Here is a 27,769-nt window from a genome sequence, read left to right as displayed (position 1 = left end):
CAACCTTCTCAGAATCTTATTTGCTTCAATAAGATCACCTCTCATTCTTCTAAACTTCAATGAGTATAGGCTCAACCTTTCCTCATAAGACAACCCCTTCATCCTAGGAATCAGCCTAGTGAAACTTCTCTGAACTCCTTCTAATGCAAGTATCTCTCTCCTTAGGTAAGGAGACCAAAACTGTACACAGTACTCCAGGTCCAGTCTCGCTAATGAACTGCACAGTTGTAGCAAGACTTTCTTACTTTTATACTTCATCCACCTTGTAATAAAGGTTAACATTCCATTTACCTTCCTAATCACTGGTTGCACCTGCATGCTAATTTTTTTTGATTCATGTACAAGGACGTCCAAGTCCTCCTGTACTGCAGTACTCTGCAGTCTTTTTCCATTTAAATAATATTCTGCTTTTCTACTCTTCTTGCCAAAGTGGACAACCTCATATTTTCCTAAATTTTACTCCATCTGCCAATTCTTCACCCGTTCAATTAACCTATATATATATATATGTACATCTGGTGCAGACTCTTTGGATCCTTCTCACAACTTGCTTTCTTACCTACCTTTGTATCATCAGCAAATTTGGCTACAATACAGTCTGCCCCTTTATCCAAGTCATTAATACAGATTGTAAATAGTTGAGGCCCCAGCACCGATCCCTGCAGCGTTCCACTAGTTATAGTTTGCTAAACAGGAAATGGCCCAATGATCCCAAATTTCTGTTTCTTTTAGTTTGCCGCTCCTCTACCCATGCTGACATATCACCACCAACACCATAGGCTCTTATTTTGTGTAGCAACCTTTTTATGTGACCTTATCAAATGCCTTTTGGAAATCCAAATACAGTACATCTACAATACAGTCTGTCCCTTCATCCAAGTCATTAATATAGATCATAAATAGCTGAGGCCCCAGCACTGATCCCTCTGGTACAGTTAAGGGACAGAATTTGAGACCATGGCTCTGTGCGACACAACAGTTTACTGAATTAACTCAGTAAACCATTGAACAGCTGTTACTATTGATACTAACATTTAAAACTATCGTAAAAAATAATTTTGACAAGTTTTAACTCCATTCTCAAAAACCTACATGGGCTCCATCTTCCTTATAATGCCTTTCAATCAACCTCATTTAGCAGTACAAAACATATGATATAGGAGCAGAAGTAGGCCAATTGGCCCCTTGAACCTGCTCTGCCATTCAATAAGATCTTAGCTGATCTGTTAGTGTTTCGAATTCCACATTTCCATCTACCCTCAGTAACCTTCGATTCCCTTGCCTAACAAGAATCTATCTAACTCTGCCTTTAAAATATTCATTAACCCCCCTCCACCGCCTTCTGAGGCAGAGAGTTCCAAAGTTTCAAAACCCTCAGAAAAAACTTTCTCCTCATCCCTGTCCTATTAGGGTGACCCCTAATTTTAAAACAGTGGCCCCGAGCCCGGGACTCACCCACAAGCGGAAACATCCTTTTCATGTCCATCTTTTCAAGACCATTCAGGATCTTATATGCTTCAATCAAGTCATCCCTCGCTCTTCTAAGCTCCAGTGGAAACAAGCCCAGCCTGTCCAACCTATCCTCATGAGACAACCCACTCATTCCAGGTAACCAATCTGGTAAAACTCCTCTGAACCGCCTCCAACACATTTACATTCTTCCTTAAATAGGGAAACCAAAACTGCACACAGTATTCGAGATTCAATCTTTATATATCACTTATATTTGCCCCAAAAATCATTTCATTTATATATGGATGGTTGCTTAAACATAAATAACAATGTGACTAATATAAGACCATAAGACACAGGAGCAGAAATTAGGCCATTCGGCCCATCGAGTCTGCTCTGCCATTCAATCATGGCTGATAGGTTTCTCAACCTCATTCTCCCGCCTTCTCCCCGTAACCTTTGATCCCCTTAACAATCAAGAACCTATCTAGCTCGGTCTTAAATACACTCAATGACCTGGCCTCCACAGCCTTCTGTGGCAATGAATTCCATAGATTCACCACTCTCTGGCTAAAGAAGTTTCTCCTCATCCCTGCTCTAAAAGGTCTTCCCTTTACTCTGAGGCTCTGCTCTCGGGTCCTAGTCTCTCCTCTATTGGAAACATCTTCCCCACGTCCACTCTATCCAGGCCTTTCAGTATTCTGTAAGTTTCAATCAGATCCCCCCCATCATCCTTCTAAACCCTAAACCTATAGACCCAGAGTCCTCAAACGTTCCTCATATGTTAAGCCTTTCATTCCTGGGATCATTCTCGTGAACCTCCTCTGGACCCACTCCAGGGCCAGAACATCCTTCCTGAGATACGGGGCCCAAAATTGCTCACAATATTCTAAATGAGGTCTGACCAGAGCCTTATAAAGCCTCAGCAGCACATCCCTGCTTTTATATTCTAGTCCTCTCGAAATAAATGCCAACATTGCAATTGCCTCCCTAACTACCGACTCAACCTGCAAGGTAACCTTAAGAGAATCCTGGACTAGGACTCCCAAGTCCCTTTGCACTCCAGATTTCGGAATTCTCTCCCCATTTAGAAAATAGTCTATGCTTCTATTCTTCCTAGCTAAGTGCATGACCTCACACTTCTCCACGTTGTATTCCATCTGCCACTTCTTTACCCATTCTCCTAACCTGTCTAAATCCTTCTGCAGACTCCCCATCTCCTCAATACTACCTGTCCCTCCACCTACCTTTGTATCATCTGCAAACTTAGCCAGAATGCCCTCAGTTCCTTCATCTAGATCATTAATGTATAAAGTGAAAAGTTGTGGTCCCAACACTGACCCCTGCGGAACTCCACTAGTCACCGGCCGCCATCCTGAGAAGGACCCCTTTATCCCCACTCTCTGCCTCCTGCCAGACAGCCAATCTTCTATTCATGCTAATACCTTGCCTCTAACACCATGGGCACTTATCTTACTGAGCAGCCTCCTGTGCAGCACCTTGTTAAAGGCCTTCTGGAAGTCCAAGTAGATAACATCCATTGGCTCTCCTTTGTCTAACCTACTCGTTACCTCCTCAAAGAATCCTAACAGATTTGTCAGGCATGACCTCCCCTTGATGAAACCATGTTGACGTTGCCCTATTTTACCTTGCACTTCCAAGTATTCTGAAATTTCATACTTAATAATGGACTCTAAAATCTTACCAATGACCGAGATCAGGCTAATCGGCCTGTAATTTTCCGTCTTTTGCCTCACTCCCTTCTTAAACAGGGGAGTTAAATTAGCGATTTTCCAATCCTCTGGGACCCTCCCTGACTCCACTGATTCCTGAAAGATCACCATTAACGCCTCCACTATCTCTTCAACTATCTCCTTCAGAACTCTGGGGTGTAATCCATCTGGCCCAGGTAATTTACCCACCTTCAGACCTTTCAGTTTTCCTAGCACCTTCTCCTTGGTAATGGCCACCATACTCATCTCTGCCTCCCGACTCTCTTGAACTTGGGTATGTTACTCGTGTCTTCCACCATGAAGACAGATGCAATGTCCCTATTCAATTCCTCCGCCATTTCTTTGTTCCCCACTACTACTTCTCCAGCGTCATTTTCCAGTGGCCCAATGTCCACTTTTGCCTCTCTCTTATCCTTTATATATGTAAAAAACTCTCGCAATCTTCTTTTATATTATTGGCTAGTTTACCCTCAAATTTAATCTTCTCCCTCCTTATTTCTTTTTTAGTTGTCCTCTGTTGGTCTTTGTAGGCTTCCCAATCCCCTGGTTTCCCACTGCTCTTCGCTGCATTGTATGCTTCCTCTTTAGCTTTTATGCTGTCCCTGACTTCCCTTGTCAGCCATGGTTGCCTCGTCCTCCCTTTAGCATGCTTCTTCTTCCTAGGAATGAATTTTTGCTGTGTCTCCCAAATTACTCCCAGAAACTCCTGCCATTGCTGTTCCACTGTCTTTCCTGCTAGGCTCATCCCCCAGTCAATTCTGGCCAGCTCCTCCCTCATGCCTCTGTAGTTGCCTTTATTCAACTGTAGTACCGTTACATCTGATTCCAGCTTTTTCCTCTCAAACTGCAGGGTAAATTCTATCATATTATGGTCACTTAATTCCTCAGGGTCCAATCACCTTAAGGTCCCTTATCAAATCTGCCTCATTACACATCACTAAATCTAGAATTCCCGGTTCCCTATTGGGCTCCACCACAAGCTGCTCCAAAAAGCCATCTCGTAGACATTCCACAAATTCCTTTTCTTGGGATCCACTACCAACCTGATTTTCCCAGTCTACCTGCATATTGAAATCCCCCATGATCACTGTAACCTTGCCTTTCTTACACGCCTTTTCTATCTCCTGGTGTATCTTGTGCCCACATCCTGACTACTGTTCGGAGGCCTGTACATAACCCCCATTACGTTTTTTTTTACCTTTGCAGTTCCTCAACTCACACAGATTCTACATCATCTGACCCTACGTTGTTTCTTGCTATTGATTTAAATTTATTTCTTACTAACAAAGCAACCCCACCCCCTCTACCACCTGCCTATCTTTTCGAAAGGATGTATATCCTTGGATATTTAGATCCCAGTCCTGATCCCCTTGCAGCCATGTTTCCATGCCATCATACCTGCCGATTTCAATCTGCACCACAAGCTCATTTACCTTATTTCGTATACTGCGTGTATTCAGATACAACACCTTCAGTCCTGTATTTCCCGTCCCCCTTCTCATTGTCGTCCCTTTATCTGATGCGCTTGAAGTTAAATTCCTGGCCCTTTCCAAACACTCTGTCCTATTTTGTGTTCTGGAGACTTTAATAGCCTCTCCTGGGCTCTCCTTTCTTTTCAGTTTTTTCATAATTTTCCATGAAGTTGAATCCAGCCCCACACATGCTAACCTGCTGCATTGTTTCCCATTAGTCATACTTTTTGGAGTTTTATCCTTCCCTTCCCCCCCACTTTCTAGTTTAAAGTCCTGTTGACCACCCTATTTCCCATTATCGCTGAAACATTGGTCCCAGATCGGTTCAGGTGGAGACCGTCCCAACGGTACAGATCCCTCCTGTTCCAATATCAACAATTTCAAACTGTTTTCATAGCAGATATTGTGGAGTGAACTTTTCAAATGATTCTAAAACATTACAAACAGCATGTCAAATTTATAAAAACACAATGTTTAAGTTTCATTTAGTTAAGTACAATTTTGTGCTAATCATAATGAGTGTCAGTGTTGCAAAGTGAAGCACCTTCCCTGTTTAGGCTAACAGAACTCAAAGATGAGGTGCAGCATGACCAGAGATACTGTTCCCATAGTCTTAGGCCCAATCCCAAACATGGCACTGTGACTTTGCCCAGTTCCTCTCTGAATGAATTTGTCCCATTCAGGGTTTGAGATTACACTGTGTAAACATTAGAATGCAATATTTAATCTGTTTTTATGAACTTCCAATTTCTACTATTTTAACAGAAGCATTACCCTGTTTATCTTAACACAATATTACCACATTGTGATTTAAAGCCTAGGTACCAACTGTACCAAATTGAGGGTATTTATGTGCTATGGATCCATGCTCACTATTAACTGGGCTAAGACTATTCAAAATAATTTCACAAGGGATCTTGCAGCCAGCAGATAAAGGAAACCTTTGTTCGGTATATGTTTGGTTTAGAGGCAAAAGAACTGTATTTTAAATTAGTTCCCCAAAATACACAAAAGAGTAAATCTTATGAGGCTCTATCTCCTGTATAGAGCCTTCCTCACTGAGAGCATGGATTGGAGAATCAGGCATGGAGATGAGTGTACCCGATTTACGCCATTTCTAGTTATCCGGCCATTGAAGGTAACCACTGAAAAATTGAAAGCACCGCAAATGGGGCACGCTGACCCTCCACACCGATTCACTAATTTGTTCTCTGGTCAAACAAGGCTCTGCACTGGGAGCAAAGGATCAGAAAATGCATCAATAATTTCCCTATACAAAAAGCAATTGCGATGTTTTAGACTTTTGAGCATTTTCCTTTTTTTGTCTTCAAATCAAGCAGCATTCCATTCTGATACAGACAGCATCCGCATAAATAACTTTTTTGAAAAATTCTATACTTTGGAAATGATAACATTGAGTAATCCGAACAACATACTGAGCCATAAAATTAAATTCATGATACTAAGAAGAAAAGTTTTTCTTGAAAGAAAAACATGATAGTAGAATTTCAGGACCAGCTTCAAGAAAAATTGGATATTTTTAGTTGATGATTACCTGTTGGGTACGGTTAGGAGAACTTATCAAAGGTGTAGTTCCAATCCCTGAGGCTGCATTGAGGCTCCTCTCCCTTTCATCCTGGTAAATACGGTCCCTTTCTGCTTCTGGCAGGTTTAGAAAATTCTGCATTGCCCTCAGGTTGACCAACAAAGACTGTGAGGCAGTCTTTGGGTCCTCTTCTTTTCTGAGAATTTCAGACAATAAACCCTGCACAAAAGAAAAAGTAGAAACAACATAGTAGTACTTTGTGAAGTGAACTTGACCAGAGACTGCTAATTATTCTCTCACTGCTGTGCTGGAGTTTGAGAGAGAACCTTCAATGGAAGTAAGAATACATTAATGCTCAATTAGGTTCTTTGAAAGAAAGACGTGATTGTAACCCTAATGTTACAACTGTCTTCTCTAGAAGTGTACTGACATTCATGACATAAACCAGAAAATAGGAGATCACTACGTAGATTTGTAACAAAGCATACATAGGCAAATCTACAATTGCACAATTGTGGACAGCTAAATAGAAAAGATATTACAGAAATGGAATGAACAATTCTGCAGTCTATGCAATCACAGGAGTTTTACAGTTACAGTGAGCAATTAGTTTTTCCTTACGTTGAACTCTCAGTGCAGTTTTAAAGTCACACTAATAATTTTGAAACAGTAGAGCTACCTTAAATAAGCATTTAAAATTGCAATAAATGCCAATAAGAAAATTTGGAAAAAAAACAAAAATAAAATCAACTGTTTACCCATGCTTTGGAAGAAGGAATATGAAAGAAGTCAAAATTGCATGGACCTGATGAGTATGGAGCACTCACTATGTAAATGTTAATGTGCATTTCGTTGCCATCTGTTAACAGATGCTGTGCTAGCTGTAAAAATACCCGCACATGAAAATGGATCAACTTCTATTGGGTTCATATATATATAAATGGTTGTAAACATCAGCTTTTGATGCTACACAAGTTAGTTGTTCAGGTGGATATCAACATCAAAAGATATATTTTTAAAGCTTTCTTTCTAAAAGAAATATTTATATCATTTATACTTCTATAAATGCATCAACTTTATTCATGCACAGGTAACATATTGTTGCAAAGTGATGCCAAGCTAGTGTTAGAATACACTTCAGTGACTCCTAAGCAGATGCCAAATAAACCATAGAATACTGATGCTGCAAAAAAAAAATTTGTTCCCTACAGACCTGACTGTGCATAAAATGGCTGACTACCTTTAATGTTCACTTTGGAACAGCCACCGTGCTTTTAACCACTTTATGGATGGTTGCAGCTGTACGTATGACCATTGTCAGATCTGCAATAACAGGAGAAGGGTGAAGCACAGAATTTGGAGTAATACTCCCAAGTTATTAAAAATACAAACCATGCCCATTTGATGCCTTGTCAATTTCATAAAATTGAAAATGAACCAGTGGTGATTTCTTTGTGTAATCCAACTGATTTACAAGTCAGACACTCAGCAAAGAAACAGCTGCAATCAAATTTAAATGAAAGAAAAAAAATACTGTGATGAAACCAACTGCGCAAGTCCAAACCTTGGATAATTGTTTTACTCTACTGTGGATTTAAATAGCTGCCCAGGCAATGCTGAACAGAAGAGATACTAACACTTTACCTGCGCTCGATAATTTTCCATAGGGGGTTGTGCCAATCGATTTTCTTACAATTTGTAATCAATCAGTCTACTTGTCATCAAGCCAACCAGTCCAGGTATGGAATGATATAGTGTTGCACACACTCAATTTGTTTCTTTAGATAACTTATAATACTATCGCCATGCAAATTAACATGTGTTTTATTGTGTCTATTAGCTTGGAAATGAAACTATGCAGTGATTGAAATATGTAAACCCAATTGGTTCATCTTTAGTTCAACCCTAAACATCAATAAATCGGTGTGCAAAATACTGATTGCGCATTTAATTAGCTCCATAGTCAAGTTATAATTCAAATAATCTAGCACAGTGCTTAATTAGCAAAATAACCCAAAGTTCATTGTGATCTGCCTAAAGGCAGGATGTCTGCTCATTTCTACATGCCTTGCAATCTTGTGCTTTCTTCTTCAGTTGCTCATAGGAGCCGCCCATTTTCAATTTCAAATTCTCTAACATCATCATTCTCTTTCTCCCCCTTGGTCTACATCCCTCTAATCTTCCTTCAATCACCTCATGCCTTAGGCTACAATCCAACCTTGTTGCCTTTTCTTGATGATAATCAGGACCATTCTTTCTCCTCCACCGTCCCAAGAACATTATCTTTTCTCTTGTGTTCGCTCCCATTGACCTGCTCCATTCTTCTCCAGAACCACATTTCACAACTTTCCAAACTTTGGATATTCACTTTTCTCAAGGTCCACATTTCAACTTTGTACAACAAGACACTTCAAATCACAGTCTTGATAATTCATTCCTTAAGATCTCAACTTATTCCTATGCTGCGCAATTCTTTATGTTTGGAGAATGCATTCTGTGCCATTGTTATTCTAGCTCTCAGTTCTTTGTGGCAGTAACCATCTTCTAAGAAGAGAGACTGGCCAGGCGAGAGGGGGTTGCTGGAAAGTGCAGTGCAGAGAATTGGAAAAACTACCAATAAAGGAAGAAAAGGTGCTGTCTTTGAGAAAATAAAGGAATTGACTGGAGAAAGGAGTGATAAGCAAACACAAAGAGAAATTGATAGTAGAAATGGTACGCTGCTTACAGAACCTGAGGCTGGTAAGATGGCTTGCTTTGGTTCTCGGCAATGGTGTGTAAAAGGCTGTTCATTCTCTAGCCCTCATACCCCATCCAGCCCCCATGCCCCCTCATACCCCCATGCCACCTCCACACCACCACATACCCTCCATGCTAACTCCACTGCTACTCATATCCCCATGCCACCTTCATATCCTCATGCCACCTCATGCACACTTGATACAGAAAAAAGCTGTTATTCGTGAAATAAAAGCAAAATACTGCAGATGCCGGAGTTCTGAAATAAAAACAAAGTGCCGGAAAAATTCAGCAGGTCTGCCAGCAGCTGTGGAGAGAGAAACAGAGTTAATGTTTCAAGTCCAATATGTTCCGAATAAATCATATTAGACTTGAAATGTCAACTCTGTCTCTCTCTCCACAGAAGCTGCAGACCTGCTGAGTTTGTCCAACACTTTCTGTTTTTATGTCAGTCAAAAATCCCATTCAAAAATGTTAAATCCCCTCAATTGGCCAATGTAAAAGCAAACAAACCTCAATTCCCTAGCCACATCAAAGACAGCTAACTTTTTAATAGCCTCTTAAAACTGTCAATCAGAATGTGAATTCAACCACACCTCCCACCCCACCACTGAAGTAAACAGTTGTGGAGATTTTGAAACTCAGCCAAGCATTCATAACAGGCTCAGCTATAATAGTAGCCATTGGGAAATATCAACAATGAAGTCTACTGAAACTGCAGGAACAGATAGCTAATGGCTCATCCTAAGCTATACCAGATGGCCTATCAATCAATGCACTCCAGCAGAGGAGGTGTGCTTTTTCATTCTAATAGCTGCAGCCTGTTATTTTTTTCCTCTCTAAAGGGCTGAGGATTTAAATAACTTCAGATCATGACACTTAAACAGATGTTATCTGCCCTGCTCAAACATTTATGCCTCCTCCATAAATTCATGACTCCCACATTGCAGGTTAAGGACCTTGGAACATTGAAAATGTAGTCTGTTGAACTCAGCGCTAATTTCAAGTAGTTCTGCTGAGTTTGGTTTCCCATCAATGTGATTCATGCCCTGCCCTGTCAGCAAAAATGGGATCTGCCAGAAATGGGGGCTGGAGAACTGCATCCGGGTCCAGCCCATAATTTTTAAAGGCCTCTGAAGTTGACCTGACTCTGAAAAAATCCAATTCCATGTCACCATTTTTGGTTACAGAGTTCCCTGGCACAAGAACATATGAAAGAGTAATGAGTTGTATATCTAAGTTTGTTAACAACACTGAGTATAATTGGGAGCAAAAAGTTGAAAGAAACATTGATAGATCAAATGAATGAGCAAACTGTGACAGCTGAAGTTTAACATTGGAAAGTATGAGGCCATTCAATTTTTTTTAATTAATGAAAACAAAACTGGAGGTCAAGTCATCCCAGGCTAATCTTAGACATCTCCAACACTCTAGAAGTTCACCTGTATAACCTAGCAATAGCAAAATCTTTTTTAAAAGATGATGCTTATTTACCAAATAGTGAACATAGGACTGTTTTATTTATAGCTAGATTGATCGTGCCTATTATGGTGGAATGCACAAAAGCCTAACATTACTGTGAGCATATGGACAAGAGTCAATTGAGAAGGGAAGTGTTCATGTGTTGAAAGATAAACATGATGGAGCAGATATTCCCTGAACATTTGCTTCTCTGTGGAAAGTCAAGGAATACTAAAATGTTAACGAACAGAGTTTTGTGCATTGCACCTTAGGGAAAAATTGGCCTATGTCTCCTCAATCAGCTCTGGATGCATGAATTTTGGATCAAAGGGAGGTTTTTTTTTGCATTTCACCGGTCTGGGCACAACCAGTCCACCCAAGAATGAAAATGAAATTTCTTTTGTAAGTTTGGAATCTTAAACATTTAAACACTGATCAGAAAACACCTTTTATTGTGGGGTAATGTGATTTGATGTTGAAGCCTTCAACAGGGGCAGGGGGAAGAAATGAGTGCCTCAAACAACCGGTTAGTTTGCTTCCCCCAGATATCACATGACTGGCAGCATGGTTATGTTAGCTAACTTTTTGATGCACATTAAGGAGGTTTAACTTAAAATATCTGAAAATCAAAAGCATGAAAAATTGCTAATTGTTTGGAGGATAAAATTTACTAAGCATGTACAGCATACCATTGCTAAAATGCATTATTTGGAAGCTATCCAAATAATGTGTCATAGTAAGGTCCATGTTATAACAAGAAGCAGTGGAACACAGTGAGGGAGGGTTTACCTAATAACAGAGTAATATCTTTTGTGCTTTTTCTCCAGATACATTCCTGTCCAAGCTTTTTGTGCATTGTTTAACAGCAATAAGTTTTTCCATATGAGATCTTATTCATTCATTCATTGTATCATGTGTGCTCTGCCCAAAGGCAGATCCTTGGCTCATTGTCTGCTGATACTTCATCCTGAGCCATTTCCTTGGCAGTTTTTCAGTGGTGGTTTGCCATTGCCTCAGCCAGAATGGGTATTGAACCCATGCTGTTGGCATTATTCTGAACCATATGCTAGCCATCTAACCAATTGCTAACCAGTCCCTATTAGTTGTTATAACAGACTAAAAATATTGATATACAAAGCTTATGTATTTGTAATGCACCAATTAATGAGCTAAACACTATCACAAAGCCCTCAGAAGCTTTAGCTCCTATGCTATAGCCATTCCTTTCATAGTTGCTGAGGGAAAACATTTCCATATCTTTACTGCAAAATGCACTCTATTACAGAAAGTAAACCATACAACAATGAACGGAAATTTGCAGAGGTGACAGGGGTCCCACCCTGTGGCTAGAGACCCGGGCTCGCCACCTCTTTTCAGGAAGGCCTGCCGCATCTTGTGCCACTCAGCCACTTCGAAGCCAGTGGCGGGCCTTTCCCCAGGATCATGGATCCCTGGAGCGGAAGTCCCACCTGCCAAGATCTACCAGCCAATAAGAGACCAGCAGCTCTCCTGTACTCAGCAGTGCCACTGGGGAGGTGGAGGCTGCTATCGGTACTATACTGGAGGCCTGAGATCAAGGTGGATCACAATCACATGTGAGTGATGGCGGAAGGGGGTTCGTGGGTGGGGATTGTGAGGGAGGTGGGGGAAGGGGTCAGCAGCAAAGGCGGGGGGTAGCTTTCAGTGGGCTCCCCTTTTCCAATGCCAGGTCCCTCTCAGGCACTGAGTGCTTTTGAACGCACCTCCCCACCCCCACCGAGAGCCCGGAAGCAAACATGCCTGGGTTTGCTTGTCATGCTCTCCAGATGGTGAACACCCAGCCCCACACCTGCCCTGCCAACCACTGGGTTCATACCAGCAGCGGCAGGATGAAGCTCTTAAGTGGGCATTTATTGACTATTTAAGGGCCTCAACTGGCAGCGAGGAAGGCTGTTCACGTGCCTTCTTACCCCAGAATTAATCGCGGTGGAGGTAGGAAGGTGGCAGGGTCCCCATCTGCCACCTTCACACCCAATTAAATCCCCCCAATACCAAACTTGCCACAGGAGAGAACACATGTTTCTGCTCAATATATCAGTGTGTTTATGGGGATGGGGAGGCAGATAAATCCTCTCATCTTCAAATATACATCACTGATAATGAAAAATCAAAGGAACAACAGTAAGAAGTCACACCACTGAAGGTTTACCAGGGTAGAAATGAACAGTGCAAAGTCAGTAAATGCTGCCATAAGTATCTCTAACAGCAAAAAGTGAAGGGCATCTACATCATTCAGAAGCTTGAATATAACACTTTAAAGCATTATAACACTATGCAAATCTCTGAATGCTATTTGAAAGCCTGAACATTTAACCTGGTTAGCCCCAACACCAGTATGACTGTCAAAAAATAAATGCACCAAAAGCACTGGCTTCCTGTCTAATCATATCTTCAGTGAGAGAGTATTGCCTCTGAATGCAATTGGAGTAAAAGTGTGAACCAATTAAAAAGATTAGGCTAACAATTTTTAAAAATATATCATTCAGTCATGGGATGTGGGTGTGGATGTTCCTGGCTAGGCCAGCATTTATTGTCCATTCCTAATTGCTCCTGTTCAGAGAGCATTTATTTTTAAGAGTCAACCACATTGCTGTGGAACCACATGTAGGCCAGACCAGGTAAGGATAGCAAATTTCCTTCCCTAAAGGACATTAGTGAATCAGGTGGGTTTCTACCACAATTGTCAATGGTTTCATGGTCATCATCAGACTTTTAATGCCAGATTTTTATTGGGTTCAAATTTCACCATCTGCCATGGCAGGATTCCAAACTGGGTCCCCAGAGAAATACACTGGGTCACTGGAATACTAGCCCAGTAATAATAGCACTATGCAACCACCTCCCCTTTTTGCCATAGGTTATTATATCTGTAGCAGTATTGCTGATAGCATTGCCATGGGGTTTCTGAAGAAGCATTTTGTCAGTATTATCCAGCCCTGTATTTCTGTTCATTGGGTGAGGGTAAAGGATTTGTGTACTCTGTGGGAAAGGGTTCGAGTGAGCATATTTGCTCTATTCCCCAACTTGCATTTTTATTTCTATTTGATATGCAATGTGAGGGATGCAACTTTGGAGGAGCACGCTTAACCGAAGGAAGATATTGTTAGCGCTCTTCAATGGCAGAGAATTATTACAGATTAAGTGGACTGGATTTTCAGCATCTGCTGCGGCCGCCATTGCAGGATGACGGGCAGTGAAAATAATCCTGCAAGGTGGTGTTGGTCTAGCCTGACGTAAGCCATTTTTGAAGAGGTGGGAAGGAGGGGGTGGTAGGGCTTTGCCCCCGCATATGGTAGGTAGCTAGTTAGGCTTGTTAATAGCCTCCAGGTCCCCACAGGATGCAGAGTCAGTTTAACTGCCTGGAAGCAGCCTCCTGAGGGCAGACTGGGTCAGCGAGGAAGTTTGGGTTGGGAAGCCAACGCTCCAGGCAGGCCCAGAAGCTCTCCCTGCCTGTCTGGGTACAGGAGCAGCTGAAGACTTTTCTGTAGAGGGGCTCCCTTTCTTAAGTGGTGGCCTGGCAACAAGGTCCATTATTGAATTTCTAGTTTAAAGCTAGAGAGAAGGTGCCTCCATTTTGAAGCACCATCTCCCTTACTTATTCTTTATTGCATCCTGCTGCTGTTTCTAAGCTGGAAGGGCTCTGACTGTTGCTCCAGCTTTGAGAGCCTGCCTTTGATCCTTAATTGGACAGTGAGCCGTCTGGCCATTAATGAAAATCGGAAAATGTGATTGTTTCCTCCGGGGCGGACTTGGAACCCAGAAACGGTTTTGACCTCTGTTTCTCACCCTGGGAGTAAGAATCCTATACAGTGTCTTTGCATTATAGTTGGGTGGCAAATCTCATTGCCACAGTACAATATCAGGAGTAGGTTTCGCACATAATAGCCAGGATTTTACAGCTCCACCGCGATGTATCTCCCTCTGGCAGATGCAATGAGCCATTTAAATCTCCATTCAGTTCAGCAGGACCATAATATCCCGCCAGGTGGGAGGAGCCGTAAAATTCTGACCTACATTACAGGACATGCATTTAACGCTGTAATGGCCAATCACAGTGCCACCTACAGGTGTGACACTTATTACTGCAGTTTGAAATTAAATAATACAACCACTCAATAGTTATCTTATATAATAGATGGATATTAATTCAGGAGAATAACACCTGAGGAACAAATCACATTATGGTCAGTTCTGTCTTTTGTATGATATGTTAAATGAAGCCCATTGGATATATGGATGTAAATAACAATCCCTAGGCATGATTTGAAAAAGAGCAGGGGAGTTCTCCTACTGCAAGGGGGTGAAAGGTTATCAGGGGTAGGTAGGAAGATGAAGTTGATGTTATAACCAGATCAGTCATGATCTTATTGAGTGGTGGAGAAGGCTTGAATGGCTGGGTGGCCTACTCCTGCTCCTGGTTCGTATGTTCATATGGCAGTGGTGTAGTGGTATTGTCGCTGGACTAGTAATCCAGTGACCTAGGGTAATGCTTTGGGGTCCTGGGCTTGAATCCCACCATTGCAGATGGTGGAATTTGAATTAAATAAATATCTGGAATTAAAAGTCTAATGATGACCATGAAACCGTTGCCGATTGTTGTAAAAACCCACCTAGCTCACTAATGTCCTTTAGGGAAGGAAATCTGCTGGCCTACATGTGACTCCAGACCCACAGCAATGTGGTTGACTCTGAAGTACCCTCTGATGGGCAATAGGTGCTGGCACAGCCAGTGACGCCCACATCCCATGAATGAATAAAAAAAATGTCTTAGCAGCATTTATCACTCAACCAATCGCTAAAATAGATTAATTGGCCATTTATCTCATTGTTGCTCTTCCCTGGATTGTAAGGGTGATTACACTTCAAACATATTTCATTGGCTATGAAAGTGTTTTGGGGATGTCCCAAGGTCATGAAATGCATGACATTTCTGTAAGATTTTCTTTCGATTGTAAGAACAATAACTGTTTTAAAACATGCAGATGCAGTCTGGTTAACTTTAATAAATATTTCATAACATATTTTTGTACATTCATTTTCTGTCATTTTTCTAGTTTTATCGGATGATTTGTGATGTTCTTCATATATTTGTCTAACTAGTTAATTATTTTTACAGCAATGAAAGAAAATGGTTATGTCATGCCACATCTTGCAAAGATAAAATGTGACAGAAGTCTAGAAAACAGTATGAATTCTTATTGAACTGAGCACAGTAAAAGTTATAATTTGTATAATGTTGACTAACACTGTCAATTCTATGCCTGCATTCATACCCTCTAAATGACAAGTGTCAGGTAGTGCATGACAGTATCATGTGGCAGAATTAAGCATTGTGTTGAATTTTGTTAAACAAAGATATGGGGCAGGATTTTTGGAGGCTGATGTGGCCAGGGACAGAGACAGTGAGTAACTTTGCGCTGCCAGCTGGCGTCCCGGTTTGCCAGCACCACGTCATCCCTGAGACATTTTGGGGAAGGCACAGAACCGCTATCAGCCCACAAGCGACAGGTAGCTTGTTAAATGAATTAAAAGGCCAATTAAGACCACAGATCAGGGGCTGAATAGAATATTACGCAGTGTCAAGAACACAGCGACTGCCAGGAGGCGGCCTCCCAGCAGCAGACCAGGGAACCGCCACTGCTCCAGGGTTGAGGTTTCTCCTCCACATTGGTGGTCCAGCAGCTGCAGCCATTTTTTATTTCCAAAGTTTTAGAAGTGCTGAGAATGTGAGGTGCCTTTTCTCTCTCTCTGCGTGACCTGCACCAGCAGGCCGGAACTCCTTCAGCGATAGAGGGTCTCCTATTGTCCCTCCAGCTTTGAAAGACTTTCACATCCTTAATGTGATATCGTTGTCTGGCTAATAATAGGCCAATTCAGCCAAAATCGATGTGTGTGAGCTGCTGCTCTTGACATCAGATCAGGATTGGGCAGAATTTTCATTGACCTGACCCGCTCTGACCTGTAGGGAGTGCGTTGGGCAGGAAGTTGGGGTACCCACCACTCAGGAGCTCCCCTTCCAAAATCTACACTGAAGAATTTTAACATCAATGATTGCTTACCTGCCTGGAGGGCCAGCTCAACTAACAGAGGAGGGGTGTTAAACAGAGAGGGGGCCAGATCCTAAGGAGATATTGGACACCTCAGGGACTGATGGGGAGAAAAATCGAGGCTTGGTGGTGTTGCTGGCAAGAGGGTTAACCCCTGTTAGTGGTCGGGGTAACTGGCCCTGGTGGTGGCAATGGGTGAATTGGGATCTGGTGGTGAGTGGTAGTGGGGTTTGGGGAGAATAGTGGGAGCTTGAGAAGTCAGGTTACCAACTGTAAGAAGTCCAAAGGCTGTATGTAAATGAGACTCGCAGCCTTACTATCCTATTTAAAACTGCAATCCACTTTCAAAGGCCAGTTGATTAACCAGCTACCCTCCGGCTTTAGCAGACACAGGAAATGGGTGGATTGAAGGTGAGTTTAGAGTGGAAAACAGATTACTGACACTTTAACTGCCACCAAAGCTGCCACTTTTTCAGTTAAATTCAGCCCTCACTGTTACACATGCTAGAATAATGTGAAACAATTGGTGACGTACACTGTTTGTCATTTTCCATTAATCAATTATAAAAACATTACTCAGCAACTTTATAACAATATTGTCACCATCATTAGTTCCTTCGTGAGGACATCATATATGAACCACACAGGGTAGATTTACCTATGTCCACCATGACATGTGCATTGAGCAAAAAAGGTGCAAATACAATAAACCTGTCTCTTCCGTGAATGATTTTCAACATGGTTATAATAAAGGGAAATCCTGTTTAACAATTTTATTGGAGTTACTTGAAGATTACCTAGCAAGGTAGATAAAGGAGAACCAGTGGATGTAGTATAGCGAATATAGTATATCTGGATTTCCAAAAGGCATTCAATAAGGTGCCACACAAAAGGTTAATAGGTAAGTGTGCATGGAGTTGGAGGTAATATATTAGCATGGATAAACGATTGGTTAATAGATAGGAAGCAGAGGATGGGCATAAATGGCATTTTCTCCAAGTTAGCAGGTAGTGGAGTGCCGGAAGGGTCAGTGCTGGGGCCTCAGCTATATACAACCTATATCAATGACTTAAATGAAGAGAGAGAGTAATGTATCTAAGTTTGCTGATGATACACAACTAGATGAAAAAGTAAGTTGTGGGGAGGACACTGAGAGGCTGCAAAGAGATAAAGTCAGGTTAAGTGTGTGGGCAACAAGATGGCAGATGGATTATAATGGAGGGAATTGTGAAGTTATCCACTGTGGTCAAAGGAATAGAGGAACTGAATATTTTTTAAAAGGTGCGAAACTTGTAAGTGTGGATGTTCAAAGACACTTGGGTGTGCTCGTTCATGTAATGCAAAAAATTCACATATAGGCACAGCAAGCAATTAGAGAGGTAATGGCACGTTTGCCTTTTTTGCAAGGGGATTGGAGAACAGGAATAAAGAAGTCTTGCTAGAGTTGTACAGGGTTTTGGTGAAACCTCATCTGGAGTACTGTGTGCATATTTGGTCTCTACATTTAAGAAAAGATATGCTTGCATTGGAGATGGCACAGCGAAGGTTCACTAGATTGGTTCCTGGGGTTGTCCGATGATGAGAGGCTGAGCAAATTGGGTCTATTTTTTTCTGGATTTTAGAAGAATAAGAGGTATTCTCATTGAAACGTATAAGATTCTGAAGGGGTTTGATAGGGTACATGCTGAGAGATTGTTTCCGCTGGTTGGGGAATCTAAAATGTGGGGGCACAGTCTCAAGATAAGGGGCCGATCATTCAGGACTGAGATGAGGTGAAATGATTTCATTCAACGGGTTGTGAATTTTTGGGATTCTCTGCCCCAGACGGCTGTGGCTGCTCCATCATTAAATACGTTACTTTTTATTCATTCATGGGATGTGGGCATCACTGGTTCACCAGCATTTATTGCCCATCCCCAACTGCCCTTGTTCAGAGGACATTTAAGAACCAACCACATTGCTGTGGGTCTAGAGTCACATGTAGGTCAGACGAAGTAAGGACAGCAGATTTCTTTCCCTAAATGACGCTAGTGAACCATGATGGGTTTTTACAACAATAGAAGCTGGTTTCATGGTCATCATTATTCTGTTAATTCCAGATTTTTTTTATTGAATTCAAATCCCACCATCTGCTGTGGTGGGATTCGAACCCGGGTCCCCACAGCATTACCCTGGGTCTCTGGATTATTAGTCCAGTGATAACACCACTACGCCTAGGGCTGGGATGGGCAGATTTTTGGTCTCTGGAAATCAAGGGGTATGGGGAACAGGCAAGGAAGTGAGTTGAAGTCAAGATTAGCCTTGATTACATTGAATGGTGGAGCAGGCTTGAAGGGCCCATATGGTTTACTCCTGTTACTATTTCCTGTGTTCTTGTGCTCTTTGATACAGCATACATTTTTTTAAATCATAGATATATGAAAATTAGTTCAAAGTAATTCACCAACAGACTCTGATGATCATTATAAACTAGTCGAGCTTTGTGCTCATGGTTTACGATGCCATCTTGAATCATTCAATAAAACTATTTCCTTCCATCCAGGTATCCAACATTTTCTATTATCCCAAATGTAGTCCTAAAATGTGAATTTTAGTTATATATTTTAGAAAACTTTTTAACTAATCTGTCAAGGCAATGCAATATTAACTTTGTGAAAAAGCCAAAATATAAAACTGATTTATTTTCTCAACATTTTATGCCAAAAAGACAGGAGTACAAGTTAAGTGTGAGTGCTCAAAAACACTTGTAATTTTCATCAGTTCTGAATTATAAACAAGGCGAAGAAAATATTTAAACTATGTATGAGGAAAATAAATATTGGTGGCTACATTTTTGTAGGTTTCATAAATTTACTGCCCAACCAGAACAGAATCAAATTTCTCAACAAAATGTCTTAATAGATGTCTTTGCATATTTTGGTGTCATTAATAAAATAACAAAAAACAGTAAGGACGTTTTCCCTCTAAAGACATGTACAGAATTTCTGATGCGCCCTTACCTAGGTTACAAACATACCAATATTAGTTCAGACATATTAATCTAAAATTGTCACATCAAGAAAACAGACGCTTAAACAGGTCAGTAGATCAGTAATTGAGGAACTAGAAAGGATCCTAGCTAATCATCAGGGCCTCCTATACGAAAAGTGTTTATTATTTCTGTGCAGCACTACTAGAGTAGCTGAAACCGATTCCCAAATCCTTACTTTTGTTGACAAGTTGTTACAGATGAGCTTAATTAAATTGCAAAAGAAGGTGAAATGAATGCTATCAGTCCTTCAAAAAACAACTATGAATCTCTTATAGTCAATACATTAATGGTGCCTGTGCACAGGAACATGGGTCGCCGGGTCTCAAAACTTAAAGAATGAATACACCAATTCACAGAGCACCAGTGACTCTGTAAAGGTCACTAGTCCGCTGCAAGTTTGAGAAAAATAAGGGGTTTCTCTGCACCATCCCGCCATGCAATAAACCAAAATCAAATGCTCTGATCATGCAAATCAATAACATAGCTCCACCCACTGATCTAGAGCTATACCAACTATTCAACAGGGAAGAATATTTTGTCTCACCTGAGTTCGGTTGAAAGCCACACGAGCGAACACTGCTTGGGAGATGCCAGCTCGCTTCAACTCATCACGAACCCACTGGTAGATTTCGGAAGACACTTCAGCATTTGATGAGCTTTGTTGTTCTAATGGTTTATTCATGGTCCGGTTGACAGGAGGGTGGTTCAGGTATTGTTGATTTAGGGACTGTTGTGCCAGGAGTCTGTTGACAGCAAATTGTTGGTTTAATATCTGGGCCATAACCAGCTGCTGGTTCACCAACTGTGGGCTAAGAGGTGCAGAGACAAGTCCAGGATGCAAATTGGAAAGTTGGGACCTCGTAGCAGGCTGACCACTATGAGGAAGCTGAGCAGGTGACGGTGGCTGGGGCAGTTCAGTACCATTCCCAGGAACTGTTGGTGATCCAAAGTTTACATGATTTGTTCCTTGTTGAGAAATAGACAATTCAGACATAGTCTCCATTTCAGCTAGAGCAATAAAGAAAACAAGGTTCAGAAATAAGATATGAACTGAAAATGTTCCAAGTGACAAACGTTAATGCTGTAAAGATATTAATTATTGTACATAGGATTAACTTTTCATTTATGCTCTGCCATTAATGATAGCTTGGATGAATATGAAGCAGGTGATAGAATGATATTAAATTTTCCACAATTCTATGAGGCTACCAGCAACAAAAGCTGACATATGGGTTAAAAGCAAAATACTGCGGATGCTGGAAATCTGAAATAAAAACAGAAAATGCTGGAAAATCTCAGCAGGTCTAGCTGCATCTGTGGAGAGAGAAACAGAGTTAACATTTCAAGTCCGTATGACTCTTCTTTAGAGCTAAAGAGTAGAAATGTGATGAATTTTATACTGTTTAAGAGGTGGTGGAGCAAAATAGGGGGTTCAGGGATAGGTGGAAGCTCAGGAGATATTTGACAAAGATGTCATGAACACAGGACAAAGGGAGGGTTAAAGGTGTTGTTAAAGACTAAAGAAGGTGCTGATAGTGGCATAAAGATAGCAAAATGTGTTAATAAGAAAACAAGGGTCAGCACTCTGCGAAAGCAAAACACAAAAACAAGTGTCAGATGGCCCTGCGTGGGGGCAGTTGGGGAAAAGGATAAAAAAAAAAATAAATGAATAAACAGAAAAAAATTAATTGGTTTAAAAAGGGGTAAAGATGGAGGAGAGAGTTCATGGTCTGAAGTTGTTGAATTCAATGTTAATTCTGGAAGGCTGTAAAGTGCCTAATCAGAAGATGAGGTGCTGCTCCTTAAGTTTGCGTTGGGCTTCACTGGAACATTGACTGGAACATTGAGGCAGGCCAAGGATGGACTTCTGCGCATAAGAGCAAAAAGTGTGTTGAAATGGAAAGCGACAGGAAGGTCTGAGCCATGCTTGTGGACTGAGCGAGGGTGTTCAACAAAGTGATCACCCAGTCAACGTTTAGCCTCCCCAGTGTAGAGGAGACCACATTGGGAGCAGCGAATACAGTAGACCAAATTGACAGAGGTGCAAGTGAAGTGCTACTTCAGCTGAAAGGAGTGTTTGGGGCCTTGGACGGTCATGAGGAAGGAAGTAAAGAGGCAGATGTTGCATCTTCTGCATTAGCACAGGAAGGTGCCATGGGAAGGGGATGAGGAGTTGGGGTGATGGAGGAGTGGACTAGGGTGTCACAGAGGGAATGGTCCCTACGAAATGCTGACGGGGGAATGAGGGGAAGATGTGTTTGGTGGTGGCATCATGCTGGAGTTGGCAGAAACGAAGAGTGATCATTTGAATGCGGAGACTAGAGGGGTGAAAAGTGAGGACAAAGTGGTTCTTGGTGGGAGGGGAAGGGGTGAGGGCAGAGGTGTGGGAGATGGGTCGGACATGGTTGAGGACCCTGTCAACCATCATGGGGGGGCAGCACTTGGTTAAGGAAAAAGGAAGACATGCCAGAAGTGCCGTTTTGGAAGGTAGCATCATTGGAACAGATGCGACGGAGGTGGAGGAACTGGGAGAATGGAGTGGAATCCTTACTGGAAGGAAAGTGTGAGGAGCTGTAATCAAGATAGCTATGAGATTCAGTGGGCTTGTAATGAATATTGGTGGACAACCTATCACCAGAAATGGAGACAGAGAGGTCAAGGAAGGGAAGGGAACTGTCGGACATGGACCATGTGAAGGAGAGAGAGGGATGGAAATTGGAAGCAAAATCGATAGGTTTTTCCAGATCCAGGCAAGAGCATGAAGTTGCACCAATACAGTCATCAATGTACTGAACAACGAGTTGTGGGAGGGGGCCTGAGTATGACTGGAACAAGGAATGTTGCACATACCCCACAAAAAGACAGACATAACTGGGATCTGTGCGGGTACACATGTCCACACTTTTTATTTGGAGGAATTGAGACAAGTTAAAGGAGAAATTGTTCAGCAAGAGAACAAGTTCAATCAGGCGGAAGAGAGTGGTGGCTGATGGAGATGGGATTGGTGGTGGATGGCAAAGTAACATATGGATTAGTGTCCATGTACATGCATTACATTTTGTCCTATAACTGTATAGGGCACCTTCTCAAATGAGACACACCTGCAACTTCTCATGGTTGGAATATTACATAAAACAATATGTCAAGCATGCAAATTGTCCATCACAGCCCCAATATTTGGCTCGTACTTCAATGTCATATCTGCATATGTGCAAATGTCTTGCAATTGATTGGTTCATACTTTGTATTCATAAAATAGCAACAAATCATGATTGAAGGGGCAAGGAAGATATGGATCAAACAAGGGGAGAATGGGTAAATGTGTTTCCATTGAGGTACTACTATGCACATATGACAAGAAAACAAGCACGAACAGTCAACAAAAAGTAAGAATGAACAAAAAAGGGAATGCGAAGAAGTCAATCACTCCAAAGCAATCCTATATGATGTTCTGTCATCATGTCTTTGTCACTCTGGGGTAGAGTCTATCTTTTGGGTACAATCAGCAATTCTAGTGCAAATTTAACACAAAATTGAACCCGTTTTTGAAAAATGCTCTCCCCTCTAAGTTTCTGCTCAAACACATTTAGCTAACTGCAAACTGCCAAGAACCAATGCAATCAGGCAGTGTTTTAAAATGTATTCTTTTAAATGCCTTTAATAAATACTTAAGAGTCATAACACAATGGAGTTTTATTAATACAGCTGAAAATGGGTTTATGACAAAAAATAACCATTGTAAATAATTTCAAAAAAATCATTTATATCGTAACAAGATAAATCTATTAGTGCCCTTGAACCCAAAAGATCCAGCTTAGTTTTTGGAGCCTCCCCAACAGGCTGCAAACAAGCATAATTAGCAGAAACTCCCAATGGTGATTAATTCACCCTGGGGTGGGGGGGGGAGTGTGACCGGTTTTGTGGGCAGGGTCTACTTCTAGTATGATGTTTTTAAACTAGCACTAAAGATCGTTGAAACTCAAGTTGCACTGAAAAACATTTGCATTTAAAATTTCACAATCTTTTGCAGGGTTATAGCGATGATAGAAGAGCACAATTCATGGAAACTCCAGACCACCGTATTTATTTATTACCTTTTATGGTAATTGTTTTTGTTTTAAGTTTCTAGATATTGGTACTTACTGTTCATTTCACAGGAATGCTCCCTGCTCCACACCCCTACCAGTGAGTGCCCCTGTTCAGCAGCTGCTGGAGTGCAATTTACTCTAATTCCCCCAGGATTATTTTCAGGTTGCAACATTTAAAAATAAACCATTAGTTTAAAGAAACAGTGATCTAGGTAGCACTGCCCTACTCTGGTTGTTATTCTGTGCCAAAATCTCCCAGCTACTTGGATTCTGTTTGTAGCTGCATCTCACTGGCTGCCAAGGTGGCTTATGATTTTGACCCTCCTCTCCCGTTCTGTGAGCTCTTAGTGAGGAGGTGATCTTGGTTCCACTCACTCGGGACCCAGCCATGGGGCAGGATTTTCTGGCTCTGCCCATCACCGGAATCTTCCAGCCCCACCGAAAGTCAATGGGCTTTTGTTGGTCTGTCGCATCCCCCGGAAAATCTTGGCTATAGTCTTCTACCAATGACGCCCCCCGCTATCTACTACTGTCACTGCAACCACTCAGCGCTTGCTGGCGCCTGGTACAGCAGTGATCTCTGTTCCACTGGTTTCCAGGCTTCCAGGTTTCCTACATGACAACAGATTTACCAACGAGAATTTTGTTCTCACTGCCGGAGTACCCGCTTTCAGGCCCAGAACGGGTGGGGGCGGGGGGCTCCATGCTGTTGACAGGAAGGTAGCCATTGCCACTGAAACATCTTCTCTGTGGGCCAAACAGTGCCTAAATAGGAGGGCTCCCCTCCCACCCCAGGCTACCAGAGTTTGCCAGCAACAACAGAAAGAGGCCCTTAATTGGCCACTTAAGTGGCTCAATTAGCCTCTGGACAGGAGTGCTGTCTGCCAACATCCCTTCTGTTGGCATGCTGGCGGGAAGATGGCTGGTACTCCAATCCTGCCTTCCTTTACAATATATGCTGCACCCCCACCCCAGAGCGTTAGGAAAATTCAGCCCACTACCTCTGCCACCAACTCCCACTCCCAGCTCACCAGCAAGCAAAAGCATCTCCTGCGATTGACTGTGGTATTTTGCAAAAAATAGGCAAGTTCAAAATCCCCTTGCTTCACATTCTTCCTCCTCCTACTCTTCTCCTGCATCTCTTTTCCTATTCCTCCCTGCTTCCCCATCTGCCTCTAACCTCTTATTTCCCATTTCAACTCCTTCCAAACCTTGCACCATCTGGGTTTACTATACTGGAGTAACTGCTTCCAACTCTGACCTTTTCTGTATTTCACTCTGCAACATTTCCCTGCTAATCAGATATTGTTCCCAAGACAACTGCATCCACCTCACTGGCTGAGCTTTAGGCACTTTCCACCATTCAGTGATACTCTTGCCACATCCTCACCTCTCATTATGTTCTACCTTCCCCATCCCCCAAACTACTGCCTCTTACCAACTCTATCTTCTCCCTCCATATACCCTTACCCAAACTCTGCATTTGCTTCATCTCACTCCCTGATAACCTTATTCTCCTTTCCCATTTCCTTTATTCATTCAAGAGAATGGCTAGGCCAGCATTTATTGTCTATGCCTAATTAAGAGCCAGCCACATTGCTGTGGGCCTGGAGTCACAGGTAGGCCAGACCAGGGCAACAGATTTCCTTCCCTAAAAGACATTAGTGAACCAGATGGACCAACAATCGACAATGGTTCCATGGTCATCATTAGACTTTTAATTGAATTCAAATTCCACCATCTGCCGTGGTGGGATTCAAACCCAGGTCCCCAGAGCATTACCCTGGGTCTCTGGAGTACTAGTCCAGTGATAATAGCACTAGGCCATCACCTCCCCCTTCTCTCTCTGGCCTTTAATCTTTCAGCCTTCGCCTCTGACCCTGCTTTACATTTCCCCTCTAGCATCACAGTCCTATTGTCCAATTATAGCCTGTCCTTTAACCAGGATTTAGCTGAAGTCTACACTTGGGCTTGAATGTTTGCTTCCAGTGCGGAAGTGCAGAGTCGGGACAATTTTCGGCTCCAAAAAACCAGCCCCGGAGAAAGTGCCTGGGATTTTTGGACCCAGGGCAGATGAAAATGGGAGACGTGGCAGGCAACCCTGGAATGAGTATAAAGGCCACTGGGTGCGGAGGCAAGCTGGGCGGGAGGACTGCTTCGGTGCACCAGCACCAATTTTTTTTTTGTGTGGATTTAAAAAAAAAATAAAACATAAGCCCTTCACTGCCACCCCCATCCCCCAACCCGACACACACACACACCCCATGCAAACCCATACGACCTCATGTCCCCCGCCCACTCCCCAAGGGCCGTCATAACCTCCTTGCCAACCTATGACCCTCTATCCACTTCGATGGCCCCCATACCTTCCATGCCATCCTATGCCCCTCTATCCATCCCCCATGGTCCTTTATTGTCCCTATGCCAACTTAGTGTCAAGTCATGCCAACCCATTGACCCCCCAACCACCATCTTTTGCCCTTACACCTACCATGCCAAATCACAGTATCCACCATGGGTAGACCTCAGGGCCCATGCTGAGATTAAATTTTAAAAAGTTATTAAGTGACTACTGCTGAATTCATTATTTCAAAAAACACTCATTGATTACAAAAACAAGCATTCACTACATTTAACTTTCTTTAATCCCTTATAAAAACAAGCATTGGAATTCAAAGTCCCACTTCAAAGAGTCTATAATTACTTGGAGCTGTCAATCAAACTATGAATTGAGCAGCACCCCACTGTGATAATGGGCGTGCTATAAAATCAGTCAAGCAGCACTAATCCAGTAATGATAAACGTGATCAAACCTAAACTCATCTTGGTTAGTTCAGAGGTTGGGAGCTCCAATTCACAACAACCTTTGGATCTATCACCAGCCAGGGACTGGCCACATATGCGCAATACTACCTTTTTACGTTCTTCAGCCTGGGGACTAGCCCTGCACACCAGTGCAGAAAAAAAGAATGGTGCAAAAAGGCAGGTCAGATGACCTGGAACATAGCGCCATTATCAAGTAGGTGTCCCAGGGAGCAGGACACAGGATGGGAACAGAGGGAGGTCCCAAACCAAGGAGGGGGATAGGGAGAGGTCCTGAAAAGGAAGTCCCAGATAAGGGACAAAGATAGGGAACAGAAATAGGCGCCTTTAATTAAGTCAAAAGGGAGCAGAGGAATGGGCTCTGAATTAAAGAAAGTGCTGCAGGGAGCAGACTTGAAGTGAAGGGGGCTCAAGAGAAGCCCTGAAGATCCAAGAAGGTGGTCGAAAGTTGGGGGGCAAAGGTACCCCTTTGGAGCAGTGGTGTTTTGCTTGGCATGGCCAAAAATCTGGAATTGTGCTTGGAAAGTGAAGCTTGAGTGTACTTGGAGATCCGGGTGAAAGGAATCTCAGTAGGCGAGATTGAAACACTGCAAGGTGGGTCTTTGTCAAAACCATCCAAGTGGGAGTGACTTTTGGAGAGAGTTCCAAGCCTAGATTTTCAAATGTGGAGATTGGAAACCCTCGCAAGAAAGGCGAAGTTTCAGTGAGATTGGTTGGCTCACAGTGTGGCAAACTTCTGGGTGGGTTGTTGAGAAATCCATGGAATCTGTTTTGGTCTCATCTGTCAACATTTGTGCCGTGCAGTGTGTCCAACCATAGCTCGCCTGCTAATTTACGTGCACCTTATACTTACTCTGAATGTTAGAGTATAAGATGAATATTGTAAATTGCTTTATTTTTCTGAACTTGTACGTTAGGTTTATTTTTATGTGTTCAAAACCCATGGAATCTTGTGGCTTTATTCACTCAGTAAGCGTCCTGAATTTCAAACTTTATGTACTTTAAACAAAACGTTATTGGTCCCTAAACGGATCCTCCCCACCACCCAGGGTCTGGCCAAGGACCATACCATAACCCACAGGCTTATGTCAACAGACAGATAGAGAGCACCCTTTTTCAAACATGCAGACAGTTATTTTTCAAGTATTTAAAGGGCAGGCATTTTAAATGGCTTGACAGCTTCTTTTGACAACTCCAAAGAGTTTGAAGTTACAATGAACTTGAAGTTTCAGTGGGATTGACAGTTCAATGAATTTATGCACTTTTTACACACAGTCATGTCTAATTTTAATAGTGCCAAAGGGCACCTAACTCTCCAAAAGGTGTCCTGGGACCCCACCT

General features: G+C 42.2%; 1 protein-coding gene across 5 annotated transcripts in view; it reads right to left on the bottom strand.

Annotated features, from left to right (window-relative positions):
- The window catches only part of LOC121276353 (DNA-binding protein SATB1-like), a 158,723-nt gene that overhangs the window by 90,505 nt on the left and 40,449 nt on the right, over positions 1-27,769 (bottom strand). For all 5 annotated transcript variants that reach the window (XM_041184660.1, XM_041184663.1, XM_041184657.1 and 2 more), the window contains 2 exons: positions 20,062-20,525; positions 6,213-6,422 (listed from right to left, as the gene is read on the bottom strand). In XM_041184660.1, coding sequence (XP_041040594.1) covers positions 6,213-6,422; positions 20,062-20,525 — 674 coding nt within the window. The remainder of the gene's footprint in view (positions 1-6,212; positions 6,423-20,061; positions 20,526-27,769) is intronic.

Source organism: Carcharodon carcharias, chromosome 3, assembly GCF_017639515.1.
Source record: "Carcharodon carcharias isolate sCarCar2 chromosome 3, sCarCar2.pri, whole genome shotgun sequence".
Lineage (NCBI taxonomy): Eukaryota > Metazoa > Chordata > Chondrichthyes > Lamniformes > Lamnidae > Carcharodon > Carcharodon carcharias.
This window is presented reverse-complemented; position numbering and strand designations above follow the sequence as displayed.